Below are 17,772 nucleotides of genomic sequence, written 5' to 3'. Positions count from 1 at the left end.
GTGTTTTTTTGTTTTTTTTTGGTGTCGAATGCCTAGCATTTCAGTACCTCCTCAATACGTTAGAATGCTACTTTTTTTATTTTATTTTAAAATATCACACTTTTTATGTATGGTTTGGCTCTGAGGCTGGGTTCACACTATACTACACGACATCAGTACTACTTTCATCCTACTTTGCTCTGCGACATCTGTCCTACATTGGTCCTACATTGGTCCTACATCCATCCTACTTTCATGAACAGGATACTACTTTGATCCGACTTTGTGATAGTCTGACTTGTTCTTTGACCAATCAAAACAATCCCAGAGTGAGATAAATTCCTTTTACTGCTGCTGTAATCACCATGGCGGATGTCAAAAGTCATGTCAAAAGTCGGATGGTAAGGACAAGGCTCCTACTTTGGTCCGACTTCAATGATATTCAATGGGCTGAAGTAGGATCAATGTAGGACCAAAGTAGTACAGGGAGCGTTTTCAAAGTCGGACCGACTTGTGTAGGACCAGTTAAGACGGCTCTCATAGGGAAACATTGATTTTCACACGTCATGCGACATGAGCTCCCAATGTAGGAGCGTTTGTCAGACAAGTGTGAACCCAGCCTCAAGGATGCTTTACTTCTTTATATAAATAAAGAGTTGTTTGCAAAATTTGTTTGCACATTTTCAAAAAATATCTAAGATCAAAGGACATTGAACAAATCCGTATAATATATGGACTTTTTTGAAGGAAGATTGAAAGAGATTGGTTAGTTGCTTCTCTGCAACAGTTGTGACGGACAAAACAAATCATAAGGAGAGCAGAAGGGCTATTATAGGAATTATTTGGAAAACTCCACATTGCAAACTATATTTATTTTTAAATCACTAACTTCCTCATTTGGGAACTGTGAATGTTTTTTGTGTAGGTGTGTATACACACACACACGGCTCTGATACCGGCAGACGATGTGACTGAGAGATCTGAAAACCAATCTTCTTTGTTACCACTAATTGGGTAGAACTGACAGGCACAGAGCTGTAGTGTCTATGTGTAAAGGACCTATATACACCCCTAATGAAGGCTGTAATTTTACCTTGTAGCCACCCAGATTGAATTTTCAACAGAGGCAAGAAAGCAGACTAAAACGTTTTACTACAAAATAATGTGTTTTTGCTATCTCAAGCATTAAGTATTGATTCTTTTCCTTAAGTGTCTTTAAAATAGCGCCTAGAATTACCCCTGCTGACTCTGCGGCCTTGTTATTATTATTTTTTCTCCAGTCCCCCTTCTCTGCTGCCATCTCATCAGGAAAATCAGGCTGGCAATTAGAGCCAAAGCTGCCTGGAGGACCGGAGAAATGAGATTGTGGATAAGTGGGGAAGGAGGGGGTTGTTACTCTGATTAATGGGAGTTTGTTAGCAGGTCTCATTCCTTGTGCTTGCGCTCCCTTGCACATGAAAAATAAGCTTGTAACAATTGTTTGACAGGAGGCGACGGCAGAAATGTATCTTGGGTAATGAACTTGGTTTTAATCTCAGGTAAGGACCCTTGCAAGAACTGACGAGGCCAGAGGTCTGCTGTGGTTGCTGGAGGAAGAGGCCTTGCAGCCTGGCGGAAATGAGGACACCTTATTGGAGCGTCTATTTACTTACTATGGACCACAGGAAGGAGAGCATCCTGGTAATAAGACTGTGCCTTCATTTTTTTTATTTACTTTACTGTAAAATGTAATTATTGGTCATTTTTTCCCCCACACAGATTCTAATATACGTATGTGATCAATTTATTGTGAAAAAATGTATCCGCGTGTGGCCTTTTTATTTATATAATTTTATATGTGCGTGTGTGTATATATATATATATATATATATATATATATATATATATATATAGTTTCAATTTATTTTATAATGCTTTATGTATATATTTTAAAGGGGTTGTAAAGGCAGAAGGTTTGTTATCTTAATGTATTCTATGCATTAGGATAAAAAGCCTTCTGTGTGCAGCAGCCCCCTTAATACTTACCTGAGCCCCATCTCTATTCAACGATTTCCACAACTGCCTCAGCCATCCATGACTCTTCCTTTTTATTGGCCTAGACACAGCAGAGGCGCCATTGGCTCCCGTTGGTGTCAATGAAAGTCAGTTAGCCCAGGGCTCAAAATTTCAAGTCCTGAGCCACTAGCCAGACCTTAAGAGTTACTCGCCACCAGTTGCCCCACCCAACCTCTCCCCTGCCCCACACCTAAGTCCGCCCCTAAACACGCCCTTGTAAATTATCTCATGAAATTACACTGTTAAATGTTTTCAGCAGAATTAAGTTCAAAAAAGAAATAAACAACTTTAACATAAAGTATATCAGTACCCATCAAATGCAGCCTCATTGTGCCCATCAAATGCAGCCGCACTGTGCCCATGAATGCAGCCTCACGGTGCCCATCAATGCACTCTCACTGTGCCCATCAATGCACTCTCACTGTGCCCATCAATGCACTCTCACTGTGCCCATCAATGCACTCTCACTGTGCCCATCAATGCACTCTCACTGTGCCCATCAATGCACTATCACTGTGCCCATCAATGCACTCTCACTGTGCCCATCACTGTGCCCATCAATGCACTCTCACTGTGCCCATCAATGCACTCTCACTGTGCCCATCAATGCACTCTCACTGTGCCCATCAATGCACTCTCACTGTGCCCATCAATGCACTCATTTTAGAGGGCCCATGTGTCACCCCTGTACACCTGGATAGGAAGAGGGCCGGGGGCAGCATACAGAGGAACCGATCCCCTCCATTTTCCCATCCCCGATCCCATTCCCCCCATCACTGCTACCACTGTCACTCATCCCAGCCCCATGCTTCAGGGGGCCCATGTCTCACCCCTGTACACCCGGATAGGAGAAGCAGCGGGAGGCATATAGAGGAACCAATACCCTCCATTTTCCTCCTGCAGTCACAGCTATTGGTTCCTCTATATGCCGCCTGCTGCCCCTCCTATCCGGGTGTACAGGGGTGAGACATGGGCCCCCTGAAGCATGGGGCTGGGATGAGTGACAGTGAGCGGTGGTAGCAGTGATGGGGGAATGGGATGGGATCAGTGGTGGTGGGTTGGATGGGGTGAGTGGAAGCAGTGGTGGGATCAGTGGTGGCTGTGAGGGGTGTTAGATCACTGGCAGTGGTGACGGTAAGGGGTGGTGGTGGAATCAGTGGCGGGCATGGTGGGATCGTGGTGGTGGTGGTGGTGGGATCAGTGGCGGGGGTGGTGGGATCAGTGGTGGTGGTGGGGGATGGGATCAGTGGTGGCTGTGAAGGAGGTAAGATCACTGGCAGTGGTGACGTATGGGGGGTGGGATCGGTGGTGGTGATGGGATCAGTGGCAGGGGTGGTGACATCAGTGGTGGTGGGTGGGATCGGTGGCAGGGGTGGTGACGTCGGTGGTGGTGGGTGGGATCGGTGGCAGGGATTGGTGGCAGGGGTGGTGACATTGGTGGTGGTGGGTAGGATCGGTGGCAGGGGTGGTGGGATCGGTGGTGGTGGTATCAGTGGTGGGGTTGGCAGTAAGATCCAGAGGCAGAGGTGGTGGTGGAGGATGGCACCGGGGATAGGGATAAGATCTGTGGTGGTGAGGGGGGTCAGTAAGAGGCAGAGGTTGGGATCAGCTGCACTGACTATTATGTCACTTACTTTCTCAGAAGATTCCTTCCTCTTCATCGTTGCTCCCATGCCTCTAGGGACGCTCCTGTGTCATGGGATGAGAGCTCCTCCCCCTTCACTGCATTGGTGTCAGCTGGTCAGCTGACTTTCCCTTCCACCCTTTCCTCTCCTGAGGCTTTGCCTTTCCTCAGCGAGCAGCGGACCCCCCCGCGCGCAGTGTAACAAGGTCCCACACCTCTGGCTAGGGAACACTGATACTTTCACAAACGCCGGTCTAGGGGGGGGGGCGGGACCTTGTTACACGCGCCGAACAGAGACAAGCCAGCTCATTCAGGGCGAGTGAGGAGCGGGGTGGACCAGGCTGATCGTTTCCTGGCTAGAAGCTGTTTCCAGCCAGAGAACACACAGCGGGGATGTCACGCTGTGTGTGCAATATAACAATAACAAGAGGAGGAGAGAGAGGGAGGGGAGCGCTGCAGCCTCCTCACCTCAAAGCCGCGCCAGCAGTCCGGTCCTGCCGCTGTGTGTTCTCTGGCTGGAAACGGCTTCTAGCCAGGAAACGATCAGCCTGGTCCACCCCGCTCCTCACTCGCCCTGAATGAAATTCCACTCGCAATTTGCGAGCAAAGAGTGCAAATTTTGAGCCCTGAGTTAGCCAATTAGGAGGGGGCAGGGCTGAACGTGGGCTCCGTGTCTGAATGGACACACAAAGCTACAGCTCGGCTCGGGTGCTCCCATTGCAAGTTGCTTGCTGTGGGGGCACTCAACAGAAGGGAGGGGCCAGGAGACCCAAAGAGGGTCCTGAGAAGAGGAGGATCTGGGCTGCCCAGGGCACTGGCCATCCACTGCACAGAGCAATCACTTTAAATAAATCAGTCACGTGTATGCCCAGTTCATATTGAAGGAAGAAATTAATAAGCAGAGGTTACCTTCATTTAAAACAACTTGTGGAGATGAAAGGCAGGTCAAGAAATAGACAGCTGAAGTGATATCCAAATTGTGAATTTTTCTGTTGATGTGGTGCTTAGCCTTGTCTTTTACCTTTGTCCCGTCTTCCTAAACTAACCCCACACTGCAACTTTCGACCAGTTCCTGATGAATCCTCCAAAACTCATTCTATAGACAGCCCTTCCCACCCAACATCCTTCAATCAGTAGATGGCCTTTTTGACTGTCTCCTAGCCAACATCCCTTGATTAAAAAAATTGAAGAAGCCGGGTGGAAAATTGTTGACTAAAAAGCAACTTGATCCAAGCAGCTTAATCCAATCAGATGCAGCAGCTGTTAATTTTTTTTTGACAGGTTCAAAGACACAATGAAAGTGAAATAAAATAGTAATTTATGGAAGATTAAAGTGGTTCTAAAGGCAGAAGTTTTTTTTATCTTAATGCATTCTAGTATGCAGCAGCCGCCCAATAATTACCTGAGCCCCATCTCCTTTCAGCGATGTTGCATGAGAGACTAAGCTATCCAGAACTCTCCCTCCTGATTGGCCAATGGCTCTCGGTGCTGTCAGTCAGTGCGCCAATGAAGAGAGTGACGGGGTGGGGCCAAGCTGCGGCTTCATGTCTGAATAGACACACAGAGCAGCAGCTCAGGTGCCCCCATCGCAAGCTGCTTGCTGTGGGGGTGCTCGGCAGAAGGGAGGGGCCAGGAGCACCGGTGAGGGACCCAAGAAAAGGAGGATCTGTGCTGCTCTGTGCAAAACCACTACATGTTTGTTATTTTTAAACAAAAAAAAGCAAGACTTTAGTATGTCTTTAAGCACTGCAAGTAATTTTTAATACACACACGAGTTGATTTACCAAAGGCAAATAGACATTGCACTCTGCAAGGACATTTGCTCCAGAGCTTAGTAAATGAGGGGTAACACTGCTGACTTCCATCATCCAATCATGTGCAAACAAAGATGCTGTTTTTATTTAAAAAAAATTCTTGCATGTGATTGGGTTTTCTTTGCAAATTAAATCCTCATTTACCAATCACAGGAGAAAATGCCCTTGCAGCCTTGTAGAGTGCAGCTGCACTTGTAAAGTGCATGGTCTATGTGCCTTTAGTAAATCAACCCCAGTGAGTAGACAGGACACTTTGTAAAAGTGGTGCCTCGAGTATTTTACTTAAAACGACAAATGTACATTTCTTTTTTTTAGAAGATAAGATAAGTTATTACTTGGTTGTACATGGTGCATTGAAATTTAATTAATCCTGAAACTTTAATTTGGCAATGAAAATTGAGAGCAGCTCTTATTCAGATTTAAATGCACTGTTTTTATTGGTTTTTCAATTAGAGGGTATTGATTTGTTAATCATTAAACAAAATATGTCAATTAGTTGACGATCACCAAAGGCTTAAGTGTTATTCCTGTTTGTAGATGTTTAAGTGGTTGGGATTTAACCCTTTGGAGCTTTTGGTTTTGTAAGAAAAGGGAAAATTATTTTAATGCGAGTTCTCATTCCCTTACTGATCAGAAATGTTTCAGCTTTTTGTGGTATAGAATTACATTGTCTTGTACACCTAGCTGTATGCACAAAACTCTTTTTAAAGGGCACAAGCGAGGAAAGGGCATTTGTACTAATCTCAGTCTTCACTCTACATTGTTAGAATTTGTAGCTTTAAGCCGTGTACACACAATTGGATTAATGATGGACTCAAATCTGATGGATTTTTTCGTCAGATATCCGATGAAGCTGACGTTCATCAGTCTTGCATACACACTATCTGACTAAATTCCAAAAATGAATTTGAATGCTTCCGAGCATGCGTCGACTTGATTCTGAGCATGCATGGATTTCTTTATCGTTACATCACGGGACACAGAGCGGCATTCATTACTATATGGGTTATATGGAGTACCTTCAGGTGTAGACACTGGCAATCTTCAAACAGGAAATGCCCCTCCCTATATAACCCCCTCCCATAGGAGGAGTACCTCAGTTTTTACGCCAGTGTCTTAGGTGTTAGTCATGGTTTAGCTTGCCTCCGCATCCTTGGGATTAGGTGAGCTACCGGTTCTGTCCAAAAAAGCCTGCGCGCTAAAGTGGTCAGTAACCGGACCCCAAACCCTTGGGGTATAGCCCATAATGCTTTCTTTTTAAAGAGAGCTGGACCCTGGGCCCAGAACTTAGAAACCTTTGGGGCGCCTAATGTTTTCTGTTTGCCAGGGTGCTGTATGGGCCCAGGACAGTGGATCCTTCATGGAAGAAGAAGGTTCCCAGGGCCTGAAGGTCTAGACATCCCCACGGAGATGGGGGAAGATTGGACCTCTTGCTTGGCAAAGTCCTGCGGCATGGAGCAGGTAAGTAAGGGGAAAAACCTGCGGGGCTTGGCTCTTAGCAAGTTTTTCTGGGAGGTCACAGGGGACATGCCTAAGGTTATGCATTGCATCTGGCAAACCAGTCACATATCATGAAGATAGGATGGCTCTATATGTTATATTTCCCCATAAAAGGTGACCTCCCTGGTAGTGTTGGAAAAGCTGTGAGTGGGGCCTTTTATGTACAAGTGTATGTGTGTGTCAGAGAGCTATGCTTACCTGCAAGCCTCCAGGCGATGCTCTATCCAGTCCTCTCCCTCATGCCTGCAAGGCAGGCAAAACGCTGACCTCCTCGTGTGTTCACAGGCCTGCGGCTGCAGGAACAGAGAGGCCCTTCCTCCCAACCCCCCCCCCCGTCGCGGGCGCGCGCGCGGTGCGCGTGCACGTGTTATAGACGCATTTGGCGCCGTTTTAGCTGGGGGGGGAAGGGCGGGTCAGTGGTTTAAAGGAAGGGGCGGCCCTTCCTTAGATGCCACAGCTCATTCATTTCTCTGGCTTAAGGGAGGAAGGACTGGAGGGAAGCACGGGGCGCTGAGGACACACAGTGGCCAGAAAGAATACTACAGTCTTCAGAAGATTGTGGTTTAGCCTAGGAATAGGCTGGTTTTCTTTTCCATCTCATAGTCTTTTCTTTGGCAATACTACTCAGGGGGATAGAATGTTTTTTCTTGCCTAGATTGAAAAAAAAAAAAAAAAAAGGAGAAGAAAAGTTTTTCTTTGAAAAAAAAAAAAAAAAAAAAAAAAAAAGTGTCATCTAGGGTAGAGGAAACATTTTTTTTCCCCCAAACAGGTGTTTGGGCATTTAACTATTATAAGTCCCAGGTACCAATAAGTAGCAGGTGTACCTCGGTATTGTACCATGGCATCAAGATCAGAGGGTACAAAAGGTGGGGATTCCCCCGCAGAGTCTGAGGTCTCGGATAGAGCTATGCCGCTGCTTTCCCCACAGGGAGCCGTTGGGCCATCGGGGTCTGGGGCTAGAGCTGACGCGAGTCAACCCAACCCTAAGGTGGTCACGGAGGAGGTGTTACTCGCCTCTTTAAATGAGATGCGGAGAAGCATGGGAGAAATGATAGCCGCAGCCATGCGGGGTAGTAAGCGGAATAGATCTCCGTCACCCGTGCGCGGACCCTCGGAAGAGGAGGTCCTTTCCTCTGGGGAATTGGACGACCTATTGGACAGAGACCAAGTAGGTTCAGGGATCGAAGATCCGGATACAGAGGAGTCTGGGGCAGTCTCCCTGAGGGAGAGCTGGTGGATTCAGGGCTTGACGGACTTGGTCCATAAGGCATTCAACCTGCCTGTACCAGATCTCCAGGTATCGACGGTTTCAGCTTTGGGCTCACTGAGGGCGCCTCAAAGCAGGGCTGTGTTTCCGATCCATCCTCTCTTAGAGGGAGTCTTGTTCCAAGAGTGGAACAAACCAGACAAGGTTTTCTTTCCACCTAAGAAATTTTCTGTCTTATATCCTATGGAAGAAAAGTTTTCCAAGAGATGGGCTTCTCCTGCAGTAGACGCAGCCATCTCATGTGTTAACAAATCGTTAACATGTCCTGTAGAAAACGTACAGGTTTTCAAAGATCCAGTTGATAGACGCTTGGAAGCCCTACTTAAGAACTCCTTCACTTCTGCAGGGGCAGTAGTACAGCCAGCCGTGGCTGCGATTGGAGTCGCTCAAGCTTTATCGGATCAATTTAAACAAATGCTTGAATTTATTCCTGCCGAGCAGGCAGAAGAATTTTCGGATGTCCCTAAAGCCATATGTTTTACGGTAGACGCAATCAAGGATTCTATCCAACAAGCGTCACGTTTATCATTATCCCTTATCCATATGAGAAGACTCTTATGGTTAAAAAGCTGGGAGGCTGAGCCCCCATGCAAGAAGCTCCTGGCAGGGTTTCCCTTCCATGGAGGACGGCTCTTCGGAGAGGACTTAGATAAATACATTCAGACCATTTCAAGCGGCAAGAGTACTCTCTTGCCAACTAAGAAGAGGGTTCAGGGGCCTGCGTTTAAACGACAGTCCTCCCCTGGGCAGGGGCCCTCTAATGCCAAGCAGTATCGACGGCCTCCTGCAAGAACAAACTTCGGCTTCAACAGCAGATCAAGAGGACAGGCTGTTAGGGGCAAGAGGCAGTGGTTTCGCAAGCCGGCAAAACCAGCCCCCAAGTCTACCTCATGAAGGGGCGCCCCCACCCACGAAGGTGGGGGGAAGGCTGCGACTCTTTTCGGAGATTTGGGAAGCCAGCATTCCCGACGAGTGGGTACGGTCTTCCGTGGCCACAGGCTACAAGCTAGAATTCCTAAGGTTTCCTCCTCCTCATTTCCAGGAGTCGAGGATTCCAAACGATCTGGAGAAAGGAGCCGCATTAAAGTCGGCTCTAGATCATCTACTTTCCCAGGAAGTGATAGTAGAGGTACCAGTCCTGGAACAGGGGCTGGGTTTCTACTCCAACCTATTCATCATCCCAAAGCCCAATGGAGATGTCAGGCCAATTTTGGACCTAAAGATGGTAAATGCATACTTAAAAGTCCGCTCATTTCGGATGGAATCCGTGCGGTCAGCAGCTGCCACACTCCAAAAGGACGACTTCATGGCGTCCATAGACATAAAGGATGCCTACCTTCATGTTCCAATTTATCAGCCACATCAAAGATATCTACGCTTTATGGTGGCTTCGCGTCATTTCCAATTCGTGACGCTTCCCTTCGGGTTGGCTACGGCCCCCCGGGTGTTCACGAAGGTTCTAGCTCCAATCCTAGCCAAGCTAAGGATCCAAGGGGTCACGATCCTAGCATACCTGGACGACCTCCTAGTCATAGACCACTCGTCTCCCGGCTTGGAACGAGCAGTGGCCCTCACGGTCCAATACCTCGAGAGGTTCGGCTGGGTCCTAAATCGAGAGAAGTCAGCATTCCAGCCCACAAGGCAGTTGGAATATCTCGGCATGAGATTAGACACAGAACAACAAGGGGTGTTCCTACCTCTGAGGAAGGTCAAAGCCATCAAGGAATTAATCCTACTGGTTCTAAGCAAGAAAGAACCGACTATTCGCCTATGTATGAGATTACTAGGCAAGATGGTGGCTACTTTCGAGGCGGTGCCATACGCCCAGAGCCACACTCGCATCCTGCAGGCAGCCATCCTGTCAGCATGGAGCAGAAGGCCACAGGCCTTGGATATCCCGTTGCCTCTCTCATCAAGAGTCCGACAAAGTCTGTGTTGGTGGTTAGACCCTCAGAATCTACTGAAGGGGAGGTCTTTCAGCCCAGTGGCTTGGAAGATAGTGACCACAGACGCCAGCCTGACGGGCTGGGGAGCGATTGTGGATGGTTCCACTCGCCAAGGTATTTGGACAAAGCTAGAGAAGCTTTTACCCATCAACATCTTGGAGCTCAGAGCTGTTCGACTAGCCCTCAGGGCTTGGACGTCGAAATTGCAGGGGCTCCCGGTGAGAATTCAATCAGACAATGCCACGGCAGTGGCATACATAAATCACCAAGGGGGGACCAGGAGTCAGGCCACTCAGAGAGAAGTGAGCTTGATTCTCCTATGGGCAGAGGCTCATGTGCCCTGCATATCGGCAATATTCATTCCCGGAGTGGACAACTTTCAGGCGGACTTCTTAAGCCGCCAGACTCTATGGCCGGGGGAATGGTCTCTGCATCCACAAGTCTTTCAAGCACTCTGCCAAAGATGGGGAGTGCCGGACGTGGATATCATGGCATCGAGACTCAACAAGAAGCTAGACAGGTTCATGTCCCGCTCAAGGGATCCGATGGCCTGCGGAACCGATGCTCTGGTTTGCCCTTGGCATCAGTTCAAGCTTCTTTATGCGTTTCCCCCGCTCCAGTTACTACCCCGCCTGCTGCGCAGGATCCGGGTGGAGCACATACCAGTTATCCTGGTAGCTCCAGCATGGCCCAGAAGGGCTTGGTACTCACTAATCCTAAGGATGGTAGTGGGAAACCCTTGGACTCTGCCTCTAAGGCCAGACCTGCTATCGCAAGGTCCGATCCTCCACCCTGCCTTACGGCATCTAAATTTGACGGCCTGGAAGCTGAATCCTTGATTCTCAGGGGTAGAGGTCTGTCTCAGAAAGTAATCTCTACCCTAATCAGAGCCAGGAAACCGGTCTCTAGGGTGATTTATCACAGGGTCTGGAAGGCCTATATAGGCTGGTGCGAGTCCAAGCTATGGCTTCCTCGCAAGTTCACCATAGATAGAGTTTTAAGTTTTCTCCAGCTAGGAGTGGATAAAGGATTGGCATTAAGCACAATCAAAGGACAGATTTCTGCCCTGTCAGTGTGGTTTCAGCGGCCACTGGCCACCCACTCGCTGGTTAAGACCTTCCTTCAAGGGGTCTTACGTATTAAACCTCCAGTTAAATCCCCGCTTTGCCCGTGGGATTTAAATCTTGTTCTGTCGAGTTTACAGAAACAACCGTTTGAGCCGTTGGCTGAAGTTCCTTTGGTTCTACTGACAAGGAAGTTGGTGTTTTTGGTTGCCATAGTTTCCGCAAGAAGAGTTTCGGAACTGGCAGCCTTATCCTGTAAGGAACCATATCTTATATTTCATAAGGACAAGGTCGTTCTCCGCCCTCATCCTTCCTTCTTACCGAAGGTCATATCCAGTTTTCATTTGAACCAGGATTTGGTATTACCATCCTTCTTCCCTAAACCTACTTCCAGAAAGGAATGGTTGCTGCATACCTTGGATATTGTCAGGGCCATGAAGGCCTATCTTAAAGCTACAGAGAAGATCCGGAAAACAGATGTGCTGTTTATTCTGCCGGATGGGCCCAAGAAGGGGCAGGCAGCTGCAAAGTCCACCATTTCTAGGTGGATTAAGCAATTGATCACTCAGGCCTACGGCTTGAAAGGGTTGCCTCCTCCAGTATCATTAAAGGCTCATTCTACTAGAGCCATGGGCGCCTCCTGGGCAGCACACCACCAGATCTCTATGGCTCAAGTTTGCAAGGCGGCAACCTGGTCTTCTGTCCACACATTTACAAAATTCTACAAGTTGGACGTAAGAAGGAATACTGATACTGCCTTCGGGCAGGCAGTGCTGCAGGCTGCAGTTTGAGACCCTCGGATTCCGGGGGCTCCTCTTTTTTTGAGTTAAATTTAAAATTTAAGATTATTTTTCTCTAAGTTGGATTTATTATGATTTGAGTATATCTCTAAATTAAATCCTTTTGTCTTGGAGATGTTCTCCCTCCCCTCATTGTAAGCATTGCTTTGGGACATCCCATATAGTAATGAATGCCGCTCTGTGTCCCGTGATGTAACGATAAAGAAAAAGAGATTTTTAATACAGCTTACCTGTAAAATCTTTTTCTTGGAGTACATCACGGGACACAGAGCTCCCACCCCTCTTTTGAGGACCATTTTGGGAGGCATACTGCTTGCTACAAAACTGAGGTACTCCTCCTATGGGAGGGGGTTATATAGGGAGGGGCATTTCCTGTTTGAAGATTGCCAGTGTCTACACCTGAAGGTACTCCATATAACCCATATAGTAATGAATGCCGCTCTGTGTCCCGTGATGTACTCCAAGAAAAAGATTTTACAGGTAAGCTGTATTAAAAATCTCTTTTTTTCTCCGATGGAGTTCCACACAGACGATTGGAAATTTCCTATCGTTTTTTTTTTTTAATTTAAAACATGTTCTATTTTTTTACACCGATGGGGGAAAAAAGACCGATGGGGCCCACACACGATCGGTTTGTCCGATGAAAACAGTCCATCAGTCTTTTTTCATCGGACAAACCAATCGTGTGTACACGTCTTAGTTTTACAAAATCACAATTGCACAATTTGCACTTGGATTTTAATTGTCAGCTTGGATCTGCTCCACTGACAAGTTCACCTTAAAGTGTATGCCAGAGCATAAAAAAAAACGTATGCAGCACATGTCTGCAATACATTTACATTTCCCCAGCGATTCTAAAGATTAATTTGCTTATAAAAAGATTCTATTTACTTGCGCTGTCCAATGGCATTGCACATAGCGGTCGTTTAAATCCTCCTGAGTCCCCCACCGGAGCTGTCCACTTTGCCACATGCAGTTTTGAAAACACCAAAAACACAACTTCCCTTTAAAATGAATGGAAACACATCAAAATCGCTGTAAAAATAAAGCATGTTTTGTGTTTTGGAGTCACATGTCCATTTTTCACAGGTACAGGCAACTCAAAAATACACCAGAATCACATCAGAAACACAGCAAAGTCATGGTAAAAACGCAGTGTGAAATGACATTTAAAGCAGAATTAAACTCTATTATCCTTTATAGCCAAGAAAGCTGCTGCTGTTTGATCTGCAACTACCATGGTGCTGCATATGTGATCAGTTATGACACCAGCCATTTGATGGTTGACAGTTTGGTTGAGGACACAAGCAAATGTGACAGTTGGCAATCTCAGCATTCCAGGAATGTAACATTTTTTTTTTTAAATCGTTAAATTGATGGGTTTAGGTCTGCTTTATGATTAACTGCTGTTCAGAGGTTCTGGGCTTCAGCAAAATGGCAGCCTCAAGCAAGAAGAAACAGGAACAATGCTTAGGCAATTTACAGCACACACAAATTTTGGTAGCGTAATTACTAATGTGGAATGTATGTTCCTTGCTAAAGAACATTCATTTTTTTGTCAAGTTGTTATGAGTAAAGTTTTGCTTTAAATGAAACAAATGCAGGAGGCTTGTGTGACTTAAAGTGGAACTAAAGTCTTCATACATACCTGTCCAATGGTCCTGCGCTGGCATCTACTTCTGAGTGCTGTTCTTTTGACCTCTTCATTGGCCGGCCGGGGATGACGTCACTCCTTCGCATGCACAGGAGGCCAAACCAGCACTGTAAGCTGGTCTATGATTGTGCAGCTTGGTGTACAGTGCTGGAAGAGAAAGCAAATGGGAATTTCGTTTTTTTATTGTTTTTCACAGCCACTTAGGCGAGTATATTTTATTATCAGTGTGCCTGAAGGTGATCAAATTGAGTGCAAACATCTAAACTCCCTCTAATGAAGCGTACACACAAACGCATTTTCTATTGTAAAAAAATCGGATGGTTTTTCTGACGGAATTCCGCTCAAGCTTGGCTTGCATACACACGGTCACACAAAATTCAGACCGCCAAGAACGCGGTGACGTACAACACTACGACGAGCCGAGAAAAATTAAGTTCAATGCTTCCGAGCCATTGCCATTGCCTCCTGCTGCTGTCGATCACAGCCAGTGATCCAATCGGTATATGGAGGGGGCTGGGCCGAGCTGCGGCTCCATGTGTGAATGGACACAGTTTGGGTGCCCCCATAGCAAGCTGCTTGCTGTGGGGGGTACCTTGCAGGAGGGAAGGATGAGGGACCCGAAAACAGGAGTATCCGGGGCTGCTCTGTGCAAAACATCTATCTAAACACCTCTACGCCGATCTGTTCGGTCTTTAGCCAGCTTTACAGCCAAACCTCAGAGTAGAAATGGCAGCAGACCATGCAACTAAATATGTATGGAGACAAATAACTTTATCAGACTAGCAAGACCAACTTACATGTTATAGAACATGTTATTACAAGTGCACGTTCAGAACCGGTTTGCTTTAATTTATCCGGTTGATGGATTAAAGCAGAGCATTATGACAAGCGGTCCTTCTATGCTTTATCATTTTATTTGGATTTAGTCCGAAATTAGCATCACATGATCTACCTGGGGGAATATTCTGGCTGTCACTGATGAATGATCTGCTGTTCTTTTGGCTGGTTATCATCCCCCTGGACAATGGCAGCAGCTGGAGTCTCTGGTGCATGGAGTCACATTTATGCTGCAGTGTAAAGCATGGCATTTTCACAAAGTTTGAAACCATTAAGTGCCTTGAGCTAGGAGTCAGGGGCCTCATTTATCAGTGTTAGAAGGCAGAGCTTTATTTCTTTATCGTACATCACGGGACACAGAGCGGCATTCATTACTATATGGGTTATATGGAGTACCTTCAGGTGTAGACACTGGCAATCTCAAACAGGAAATGCCCCTCCCTATATAACCCCCTCCCATAGGAGGAGTACCTCAGTTTTTACGCCAGTGTCTTAGGTGTTAGTCATGGTTTAGCTTGCCTCCGCATCCTTGGGATTAGGTGAGCTACCGGTTCTGTCCAAAAAAGCCTCAGCGCTAAAGTGGTCAGTAACCGGACCCCAAACCCTTGGGGTATAGCCCATAATGCTTTTCTTTTTAGAGAGCTGGACCCTGGGCCCAGAACTTAGAAACCTTTGGGTACCTAAAGTTTTCTGTTGCCAGGGTGCTATATGGGCCCAGGACAGTGGATCCTTCATAGGAACCCAGGGCCTGAAGGTCTAGACATCCCCACGGAGATGGGGGAAGATTGGGCCTCTTGCTTGGCAAAGTCCTGCGGCATGGAGCAGGTAAGTGAGGGGAAAACTTGCGGAACTTGGTTCTTAGCAGGTTTTTTTCTGGGGGGTCACAGGGGACATGCCTAAAGTTATGCACTGCATCTGGCAAACTAGTCACATATCATAAAGATAGGATGGCTCTCTATGTATTATTCCCCATAAGATGTGACCTCCCTTGTAGTGTTGGAAAAGCATTGAGTGGGGCCTGTGTTATATAAAAATATATGTGTGTGTCAGAGAGCTTTGCTTACCTGCAGGCCTCCAGGCGATGCTCCATTCAGTCTTCCTCCTCAGAGCCTGCAAGCAGGCAAAACGCTGACCTCCTCATGGTTCCAGGCTGCAGGCTGCAGTTTGCTGGAACAGAGAGGTCCCTTCCTCCCAAAATCCCCCCCCCTCCCCCTGTCGGGAGGGGCATTTCCTGTTTGAGATTGCTGGGGGGGAAGGGCGGGTCAGTGGCTTAAAGGAAGGGGCGGCCCTTTCTTGTTTGTTCCATTCAATACTTTGGAACTGAGGAGAAAGACCAGAGCGGCAGCACGGGGCGCCGAGGACACACAGTGGCCAGAAAGGATATTGCAGTCTTCAGAGGACTGTTTTTTCAAGCCTAGAAATAGGCTGTTTCTTTTCCATCTCATAGTTTTTCTTTGCAATACTACTCAGGGGGACAGAATGTTTTTTTCTTTCCTGGATTTGAAACAAAAACGAAAAAAAAAAAAAAAAAAAAAAAAATAAGTCATCTAGGGGAGAGGAAGCATTTTTTTATCCCCCAAACAGGTGTTTGGACAATTAACTTTTATAGTTCCAAATACCAATAGGTAGCAGGTGTACCTCGGTATTGTACCATGGTATGCCGCTGTTTTCCCTACAGGGAGCCTTGGGGCCATCAGGATCTGGGGCTGGAGCTGACGCGGGTCAGTCCAACCCTAAGATGGTCACGGAGGAGGTATTACTCACCTCTTTAAAAGAGATGCAGAAAAGCATGGGAAAAATGATAGCCGCAGCTATGCGGGGCAGTAAGCGGAATAGATCTCCGTCGCCCGAGCGCGGACCCTCAGAAGAGGAGGTCCTTTCCTCAGGGGAATTGGACGACCTCTTGGACAAGGACCAAGTAGGTTCAGGGATCGAAGACCCGGATACAGAGGAGTCTGGGGCAGTCTCCCTGAGGGAGAGCTGGTGGATTCAAGGATTGTCGGACTTGGTCCATAGGGCATTCAACTTGCCAGTACCAGATCTCCAGGTATCGACGGTTTCAGCTTTGGGCTCACTGAGGGCGCCTCAAAGCAATGCTGTGTTTCCGATCCATCCTCTATTAGAGGGAATTTTGTTCCAAGATTGGAACAAGCCAGATAAGATCTTCTTACCACCTAAAAGGTTCTCTGTCCTATATCCTATGGAAGAAAATTTTTCCAAAAGATGGGCTACTCCTGCAGTGGACGCAGCCATCTCATGTGTTAACAGATCGTTAACATGCCCTGTAGAAAACATACAGGTGTTCAAGGATCCAGTTGATAAGCGCTTGGAAGCACTACTTAAGAACTCCTTCACTACTGCAGGGGCAGTAGTACAGCCAGCTGTGGCTGCGATTGGGGTCGCTCAAGCATTATCGGATCAATTTAAGCAGATGCTTAAACTTATTCCGGCCCAGCAGGCAGAAAAATTTTCGGATGTCCCTAAGGCCATATGTTTTACGGTAGACGCAATCAAGGATTCTATCCAGCAAGCGTCACGTTTATCGTTATCCCTTATCCATATGAGAAGACTCTTATGGTTAAAAAGCTGGGAGGCTGAGCCCGCATGCAAGAAGCTCCTGGTAGGGTTCCCCTTCCATGGAGGATGACTCTTCGGAGAAGACCTAGATAAATACATTCAGACCATTTCAAACGGCAAGAGTACTCTCTTGCCAACTAAGAAGAAGGTTCAGGGACCTGCGTTTAAACGACAGTATTCCCCTGGGCAGGGGCCCTCTAATGCCAAGCAGTATCGACGGCCTCCTGCAAAAGCAAACTTCGGCTTCAACAGCAGATCACAAGGACAGGCTGTTAGAGGCAAAAGGCAGTGGTTTCGCAAACCAGCAAAACCAGCCCCCAAGCCAACCTTATGAAGGGGCGCCCCCACCCACGAAGGTGGGGGGAAGGCTGCGACTCTTTTCAGAGATTTGGGAAGCCAGCATTCCCGACGAGTGGGTACGGTCTTCCGTGGCCACAGGCTACAAATTAGATTTCCTAAGGTTTCCTCCTCCTCATTTCCAGAAGTCGAGGATTCCAAACGATCCGGAAAAGGGAGCCGCATTAAGATCGGCATTAGATCATATACTTTCCCAGGAAGTAATAGTAGAGGTACCAGTCCTGGAACAGGGGCTGGGTTTCTACTCCAACCTATTCATCATCCCAAAATCCAATGGAGATGTCAGGCCAATTTTGGA

The 17,772-nt window shown here is 47.1% G+C and overlaps 1 protein-coding gene across 7 annotated transcripts in view; it reads left to right on the top strand.

The window, feature by feature from the left end:
- Nucleotides 1-17,772, top strand: part of MYO18A (myosin XVIIIA) — a 475,424-nt gene that overhangs the window by 259,606 nt on the left and 198,046 nt on the right. For all 7 annotated transcript variants that reach the window (XM_040338545.1, XM_040338542.1, XM_040338541.1 and 4 more), the window contains one exon: nt 1,518-1,659. In XM_040338545.1, coding sequence (XP_040194479.1) covers nt 1,518-1,659 — 142 coding nt within the window. The remainder of the gene's footprint in view (nt 1-1,517; nt 1,660-17,772) is intronic.

The sequence above is a fragment of the Rana temporaria genome, chromosome 2, assembly GCF_905171775.1.
Source record: "Rana temporaria chromosome 2, aRanTem1.1, whole genome shotgun sequence".
NCBI lineage: Eukaryota > Metazoa > Chordata > Amphibia > Anura > Ranidae > Rana > Rana temporaria.
This window is presented reverse-complemented; position numbering and strand designations above follow the sequence as displayed.